The sequence below is a fragment of the Porites lutea genome, chromosome 12 (genome assembly GCF_958299795.1).
Source record: "Porites lutea chromosome 12, jaPorLute2.1, whole genome shotgun sequence".
Lineage (NCBI taxonomy): Eukaryota > Metazoa > Cnidaria > Anthozoa > Scleractinia > Poritidae > Porites > Porites lutea.
In genome coordinates this window covers 12501-20657 of record NC_133212.1, presented here as the reverse complement: position 1 = coordinate 20657, position 8157 = coordinate 12501, and the positions used below count along the sequence as shown (strand labels likewise).

At 39.4% G+C, this 8157-nt stretch overlaps 3 protein-coding genes across 3 annotated transcripts in view; 1 reads left to right on the top strand and 2 right to left on the bottom strand.

Moving 5' to 3' along the window:
• The first annotated feature begins 260 nt into the window (after positions 1-260).
• On the top strand, positions 261-6965 carry LOC140921796 (uncharacterized). The gene is made up of 8 exons (XM_073371797.1): positions 261-492; positions 795-953; positions 1046-1093; positions 1401-1433; positions 2212-2493; positions 3326-3361; positions 3791-3917; positions 3992-6965. The coding sequence occupies exons 1-8, from the start codon at positions 261-263 to the stop codon at positions 6072-6074; spliced, it is 3000 nt and encodes a 999-aa protein (XP_073227898.1). The 3' UTR covers positions 6075-6965.
• Positions 6270-7145, bottom strand: LOC140921795 (uncharacterized). The gene has a single exon (XM_073371796.1). It carries the CDS (start codon positions 7143-7145, stop codon positions 6270-6272), a length of 876 nt encoding a protein of 291 aa, XP_073227897.1.
• Positions 7146-7887: 742 nt separating this feature from the next.
• Positions 7888-8157, bottom strand: part of LOC140921794 (THAP domain-containing protein 2-like) — a 558-nt gene continuing 288 nt past the window's right edge. Inside the window, exon 1 of the mRNA XM_073371795.1 lies at positions 7888-8157. This exon is cut by the window's right edge and continues 288 nt beyond it. Within this exon, the coding sequence (XP_073227896.1) occupies positions 7888-8157 (270 nt within the window).

Genomic DNA, 8157 nt, shown 5'->3' with positions numbered 1-8157 from the left:
GGTGTGTGCGTGTGTGTGTATGTCTTTTTTTGTAGTGGTCTATTTAAATTTTTAAGTCGGTCAGTTTTTGTACAAGCCCTTAGCTGTTTAAATGAAAACTCCCTAGTTATTCGTCAATGGAAAAATTGTTACTTAATTTAATTGTTATTTACTCTTCTACATCCGAAAGCGCCCTACTTCTTACTCACACCTAGCACTTTAAATCTGTAGTCAAGCCTCTTGGTTGCCACAAAGACACCAGCCGACGTGCCATCCCACAAATGGATGGAAAAGATACTCTCGTCCGGGACTTCTATCGACGCAGACTCGACGCTATCAAGAAATGCGCTTTGGTAGCCGCAAGGCGAGGCTACAAAGTCTTTGCTGTACAACACCAGGGATGGTGTGCAACAGGTCCAAGAGCACACGTGACCTATCGGAAGTACGGACCTTCAAGACGATGCAGAAACGGCAAAGGAGGCCCGTGGGCAAATGACGTTTACAGTATATCGGGTGTGATAAATATCTTCATTATTAATTTGAGCCAGTGATCGGATAGTTATGCAAGTATAATAACTCAACTGGCGCACATTTGTTTTTCCTCGCCTGAAGACAGTTAAGTCTTAATCATGCGCACAGTCTATCAGAGTAACTTGCCCTCTTTTGTTGCTAGCAATTTATTATAATTTTCATTTATATTCTGTTAATTTGATTCAACCTTATCAGGTTGTTGTTGCTATGGTTTTTTCTTTTGTTTCATGCTACGGCGACTAGCAGGCCTATTGCCTTAACGCATATTTCCTTTTCCTTTACAGGCAAATGTCGAAGAAAAACAACATCACGTTATTGCTGTGCCTTCCCGTTCATCTACAAAGGTCGTCGTTATTACAGTTGTACCAGAAGAAAACACAATCGACCTCGGTGCGCCTTGACACCCAACTACGATCGCGACAAGAAATGGGGCAATTGTTATCGTAAGAAATTCTTCCTCATATTTGGTTGATTTTGAAAGATTTCCACACGGAACTGTTAATGTGGAAACTAATACCTGTCTCTTCTTTTGAAGGTCGCAAACCAGTTCGCCCAGTGAGGCCGGTTGTTCCTCCTCCAAGAGGTCAGTTGTCGTTTTTTAAAACTTAAGCAACATACATTTGTGAACCAGACCCACATCATGAACGCGAACATATGTACTCACATGATAAGCAGGTGTATTAATTGTTGGTGCTTCTACGTAGTTGGCCAACTTTAAAATAATGTAACTTTGTTCACAGAGAAAGGTCATCCGTCTTCAGTTATACCCCTTTAAAATTTGCTTTAGCTTGATTTGTGCTATCCTTGTTTGCGTTCTGTTATAGAACTGACTTAAACAATCATGTTTGAATTTATGTACTTACGAACCATCTTTTTTTATTTTCGTCTAGCGCGGGTTATTCGCGTCACCGTTGGATTAAAAGGTGAGTTTTACTGGTTATTGTGCCAACTATCTTCCGAGTTTCAAGAAAACTGGTGGCTTTCAAAGTGAAGGTTCTGTAAATAGGCCACTTCCGAGTTCCAGAAACCCTCTTTTCAAAATGAGGCCAAGTGCACACAACCTTTCTTGTGAAAATGAGATTTATTTGCATAAGAATGAAAAATCATTTCCATATCAAAGGCTGAGCACTTAACCTTGTTTTGATACAGGGGCGCAGTTAACTAGGAAATGGCCTATTCCAGTTCTGCTAAAATAGTGCGCATATTTTTACAGTCCGTGGCGCAGGATCTGAGCGTAGCCGGTACTGCAAATGTACTCGTTCTTGCGATGCAACCTAACAAAAGAGAATTGCAAAGAAGATGCAAAAATAAAAACATTTTTGGATCATCTTTTGCTCAGTGGTGTATTGTGTTTCTTTCTGTCCCATGACAACAATTTGGCTATAACTGACAATTGTCCTGATTGTAACGTGATTAATGCAGTGAACGTTTTAGCCTCACTGCTCAAGGCGTTCAGACTGTGTGGCGACAGAAGGTACAATTTAGTCACTTCTGAGCAATGATTTCAAGCGTTTACATTCATACTTGCTTTTTGTTTACTTCAAGTTGGCACTAACTCCAGTTCTTGAAAAGGGAATGAAACAGAGTGTAATGTAATTAATGACACCAGATCGACAGATCGCATTCATCGTTAAAAGGATATGTCTTTTTGTATCTAATTATCGGGTTGTAGTTGCTCAACTCCTCTTGTTCACATTTTAGCCCAAGGACTGGGCTGCTACAGAGACACAAAGCGCCGAGCTATAGCCACAATGGAGGGAAGAAGTCGTCTGCTAAAAGGTCACTACCGACGAAGACAAGATGCGGTACGAAAGTGTGCTTTAGCTGCATACAAACGAGGCTATAAATTGTTCGCAGTGCAACACGGGGGATGGTGTGCAGCATCGCGTACTGGTTACCGAACATACAGGACATATGGAAAATCCAACAGGTGCAGAAATGGCAAAGGAGGACCTTGGGCAAATGATGTCTACCTTTTAAGACGTAAAAATAGTTCTTACAGCAACGTTTACTTTATTGCATAATTTTTTTACTTTTTATTCAAGGAGTATTCGTTTCGCTTTGGGAAGTATCCGGGAACTACGTTTTTTCTTAACTTTTGCATTACTTAGTTAAACCTTTTATGCCCCAGCAATTTTCACTTATAATTATAAAATTCTCCATACTGATCTCCATACATTTCCTTGAAGAACTAGTTGAGAGAATTTATTTAACTATCAAAGCATTTGCCCTTTGGTGATCATTATATAAATTCTCATAACCTTTTCTCTTGAATATGTATTGATATTGTTAAGAGGAAATTGATGTTAGTCTGTGACTTACGGGGTTAAATCAGTCAACGGTCGGTCACTGTCCCACTCTCCTTTCACCTACAAACGCTCTGGTAATTTCACAAGTAGCCTTTTTAAAAGGAATGATGTGACAGTTACTTTTTTGGGGTTCTTCAGGTTCTTGCCGTACTCGAACCTCTCGCAGTGACTGCTGTGTATTTCCCTTCATCTACCGGGGCAGACGATACAACAGCTGCACCAGAGTTCGATCCAGGCGACCATGGTGTTCACTTACTTCAAGTTACGATAAAGATAAACTGTATGGTTACTGTGGAGGAACAAAACGTAAGATTTCATTTCTTACCGGCAGTTGGGTTAATGTGAATAAATAATTAGATCCTCATCATTATCAACGGCCTTACATTCTAAGCCATAAAAGATAAACCAGTCAGTAAATCGATCGAACTCTTTTACTTAAATCAACTTATAGCTAATAACAAGACACGCTGTACAAATTTTTTAATAAACATTTTGTCTCTTTTTAGCTGTGGTTTCTATGAGAATAACAACAGCAATATCACGTAAGTACTTTTTTTAGTGTTTGGTAAGACATGTTTTTCACAGACTACAAATAAGTGCTTCGCGAAATAGCGGCGATAGTTTTAAGTTACTTCCGCGTTTTTGTCTGTTCTATTAACACAAGTTATCACCGTTATTTGGCTTAAGATTATCCAAAATATGATGACTTCTTTTGCCAAGTAATGGTAAAATTAATTTTTTCTACTTAGCCACTTTCAGGGAATTATGATTTCTTAAATGAAACTTTCTGAATACAATACTGTAAGTTTATTTCTCCATTAAAGCTCACTTGCACGATGACGTCACGCGCGCAAAGAATTCTGGTAGTTGTAGTCAAATTCGCGTGATGTTTTAAATAACAATGGCGCTCAAAGATAATAATAGTGTTGACATAGCGAAATATTTAGGGCCCTGTCGTGTAATTTTGACAGAAGAAGATATCCCAGGGGCCTCTCTACAGAAAAGAAAGCCAGAAAATCTGAAGAATGAAGAACTAAGACGTTGGTTAAAATGCAGAGGAGGTTCAGTTGGCGGAAACCGTGTGCAACTCCTCGAACGGTAAGCGCGATAATTGCCAGCAAGAAGTGAGATTTTTCTTCCTTGCTTAACTAAAAGATCTATTTTTTTAACAGTGTAAAGGATTACATTAACTCAGGGCTGGATAAAAAGGTTATCGATCCCGATGGTGGAATTCATTACCAAAGGCTACGAGCCGAGAAAGAAAACCGAAACACAAGTGGAAAGCAGCAGCCAGCAAATTTCCGTGTTGAGTGGCCAAAGGAGGGCTGGTCATCAAGTTTGGCGAATTTGCCGGAGTTTCAGCATTGTTTTATTTTCTCTTATCTATCTGGCGCATCAAAAGAAGGACAAAAAGGGCGAGGAGCTTTTAAATGCAAAAGGGAGGGATATGCCCTTTTTAAAGCTAGCCATGTCCAAGATGTCAAGTATAATCCCAGCAGTCATAGTGAATTTTGCTTTTTTGAAACCAAGGTGAAAGCCTCTATGACTAGAAATAAGACTTACAGAACGAAAGTTAGACTTAAAAAGAACACAGCTGAAGTCGATGGAGCTTATTGTAATTGTAAAGCTGGGGCAAATGGCTATTGCAAGCATGTAGGGGCTGTGCTTTACACAATTCTTGACTTTGTTGAGAGTGGGTTTCAGGAGATTCCACCCAACAAGACGTGTACAGAGAAACCTCAGGAGTGGCACAAACCACGAACACAAACCCCCAAGAATGCACCCGTTCGTTTCAGCGACATTCTCATGATCCATCATGATTATGATGCAGACAAAGATAACAAAACGGGCAAGAGAATACAAAGAAAACGAGAAAAACTGGCATACACTGCTTGTCCTTCTTATGCCTTGAAAGTGACGAGTGACCAGAAATATTCATTTTGTTGTGACTTAAAAGCAAATTCTGACAAATCAAAACCAATGTTAGTAGATGTACTTGAGGGAAATGATTACGAACCTGTTATTGTAGACGATCTTGAACATAAGTTCACCAAATTCTTGGTTGCTATGGATCACGACTATTTGAAAGAGAAGCAAAAAACCTACCTCGAAATTAAGACAAGCACCGCAACAGAAGTGGAACACCTTTCACCTTGTAAGAAGCAGAAACTTGACTTGATTGATGGGAATGAATGTGAACCCTTTGACAGCAATTTCTCAAATGATTCACACATTCTCATTTCACATTCTGTTTTGATAACCCCAGAGGGCAACCCACAGGGTAACCAAGAAATACAACTTGAAGCAGATTGCCAGGAAGAACCTACAGCAGAAACTACTAGTGAAGCATCACAAACTGTAAAAAATGGAAATACTTGTTTTGTGGAAATACCTTTTAAAGGTCAAGTCGTCTCTGATGAATACGACTTAACAAATCCTATGTTCAGGGAAGAGTGCCAAAATTTTCTTAGCCAAATTAAAATTAACAATTCAGAGGCTATTGATGTTGAGGAGAGAACAAGGGGACAATCATCCAACCCAGAATGGTTTAAATATAGGACTGGAAGAATCACAGCATCAAAGTTTGGTGAAATCAACAATCGCAGGTCAACAACTGCACCAGATCGCCTTGTCAGAGATCTGTTTCAGTACAGAGCAAGGACAACCACACCATTCCAGTGTGCTGAAGGACTGAGACTTGAACCAGTGATTAAGGACAAATATGTTGAATATCAGCTCAACCATGGCCACTTGGGGCTGTGCGTAGAAGAGAAGGGTGTTGTTATTGACCAGGACAATGCATTTTTGGCAGCAAGTGTTGATGGTGAAGTGCATGACCCCAGCAACACAGGCTATCCAGTCGGAAACCTAGAAATGAAATACAAGTTATTTCCAGAGAAGGTCGATCCTGAAAACAACACCAGATTATTAGTTATCCTTGCAACTAAAACAAAGAACTTTTGTTTAGAATTAACTGATTCTGGCCTCAGATTGAAGAAGAAACATCCCTACTATTCACAAGTGCAAGGAGGGATGGCAATAAGAAGAATGCAATGGTGTGACTTTGTAGTTTATACCTATACTTCAGCAGTAGAGGACATCCATGTCGAGCGTATATACTTTGACCCAACCTTTTGGGTAGCCTTAAAAGGCAAACTTGTCGACTTTTATTTGTTTGCTATGATCCCAGAGCTTTTGACAACACGTGTGAAAAGGGGTATTCCCTTGTATCCTAATATCTTTTCATACAAATAAGCACAAATTCAATTAGGGATGGAGCATGTTAGTGTGGAGGAAGAGGGCCTGGGTACAATTACCAAAAAACACCCCTTTTCCCTCCAACAACAAACAAAACTTATGACTGATAGTTTACTTTTCTTGCAAGCGATTGGTTTACATGTACTCTTAGTGCACAAAACAGGTCCACAGTGAGGCATACATAATTTGAAGTTATGTAACAAGGCATCCTTTCAAGTTTGTTAATAAAGCACACACTTTCCAAATTTTGTTTAAGTCCTCTGCCATAGAGTTAGGAATGATCTGTGTCAAAATGTTGTAATTTTTTACACGCTCAATCGCCCTTTCCACATGGATTCTTACTGAAGCTACATCACGGGTTTCATCCTCTTCCTCTGGGCTCAATTGATCTTTGCACCGCATAAATGGTGGGATGTTCAAGTACACTTTCTTTTTTGCTAGCAAGTCCTGGATCTCAAAACCTCTATCTGGCATAACTGAGTCACCTTCCTCCAAAAGTTGTAGTATACCACAGTCCTCCACAATTGCCTTGTCGCTACAGTGTCCCCCATACAGTTCGGAAACAAAGGTAACAGCTCCATGTGGAGCGATGCCTATTAGACCTTTTGCAGTATTATGGCTTTTGTAAGAAGAATATGTTCCTGACTGAGCTCTGAAGCACGATGGTTTTTCAATAAAAATCTCAGTACAGTCAATGATTACTCTAGTTAATGGGTATTTTTCACGGAAACATTCTGGCATTGTCTTTTGGACGGTGTTCTTTGAAGCCCATGTTGGTAGCTGTACTAATCTGGAGTAAATCAAGTCCAACCAGGTGACAAATATTCTAGATACCTCTGCCACACTAATCTTGTAATTATCAGCCAGAACTTTTTCGGGAATATTCACCCTGAGGCGAGCCAGAGTTAAAAAAAGTTCATCTTTTGGTTCTAATGAGCGTTTCTGGCCTTTTTTCTCCAATTCAGGAAATTGTATGCTCGAGTTGTTTGAGCCCCAATACCTTAAGCGTGAACAAATGTCTCCAGCATTCAGAAATGCAAAAAGAGCGAGAAAGTGGTGAGAACTCATTCCTGTATAAATAACAATTATTCACCGAAGTGGAGGTGGCTAGTCTTGGATATTTACCGAACTGCGAAGCAGTGAGGTAAATATCCACGACTAGCCACCGACACTGAGGTGAATAATTGTTTTAGTATATACTAAAACAGTGAGATAATTGAGCACAAAAATTATGATTTTTTAACTCAAATACTGTTGCCTACGATTACAATTTTGGCAAGTAATGACCGGGCGACCGCGGCTGTCGCTTTTTCTTGCCGACAATTAAAACTTTTGAAGGCATTTGTTTAGCTCTTGCGGGGAAATTTCTTCAAAAGGAGTTGTGAATTCTTTTTGTATTTAAAATCATTCTATAAAAAAAAATTATTAAATTTAGTTTTAAGCTTATTTATGAACAAGTCAACTAAATAAAGTAACGCAAGACTTAAATTTACATTTGTAAACAAAAAACTTTTCACCGGTTTTATCGATAAATTCGTGTCAAAAAGACAAAGCTTTACCTGTTAAAACTTCCAATCCGAACTTCGTCACCTTCTTCGTGTATTTCGGAAACAGCTTGCTTGATTAGTTGTAAAATTTCTTTGTTTGTTTACGGCAGCAAACCGGGAAGGCATTTTGCTCGCAACTTACGCGAGTTTGGCGTCGGTCGCTCGGAGGAACTGGAGGTGAATCAGTGAATAGTGCAGGATATTCACTGATTGAGTAGCCAATCAGAGCGCGCGAAAAACACTATCCACTGTTTTAGTATATACTAATAATTCATATCATCATCTGAACCAATAAATCGATGGAATCCAAATTTCAAGCTTTCTATTTCATTCTGCAAACCTTCATTTTTGATAGATAACACTTTCATTTCATTTTGTAACTTTTCAAGTTTCTCCTCCATTTGTATGAGTTCAGCAGCAAGTGGAGCATCAGGATCAGTTAACTCTTTCCCACCTTCAATATTTACTGCCTCGCTGGATCTGTCAGAGGGGATCGTATTAGCCGTCCTCGCTGATGTGTTGACACGGATGAG

Coding starts and splice junctions, on each gene's coding strand:
- LOC140921796 (XM_073371797.1), top strand. CDS start 261: ATGGATGGAAAAGATACTCTCGTCCGGGACTTCTATCGACGCAGACTC. Junction 2,494..3,325: donor TGATGTCTACCTTTTAAGAC/GTAAAAATAGTT, acceptor GTCTCTTTTTAG/CTGTGGTTTCTATGAGAATA. Junction 3,918..3,991: donor CGTGTGCAACTCCTCGAACG/GTAAGCGCGATA, acceptor TTTTTTTAACAG/TGTAAAGGATTACATTAACT.
- LOC140921795 (XM_073371796.1), bottom strand. CDS start 7,145: ATGAGTTCTCACCACTTTCTCGCTCTTTTTGCATTTCTGAATGCTGGA.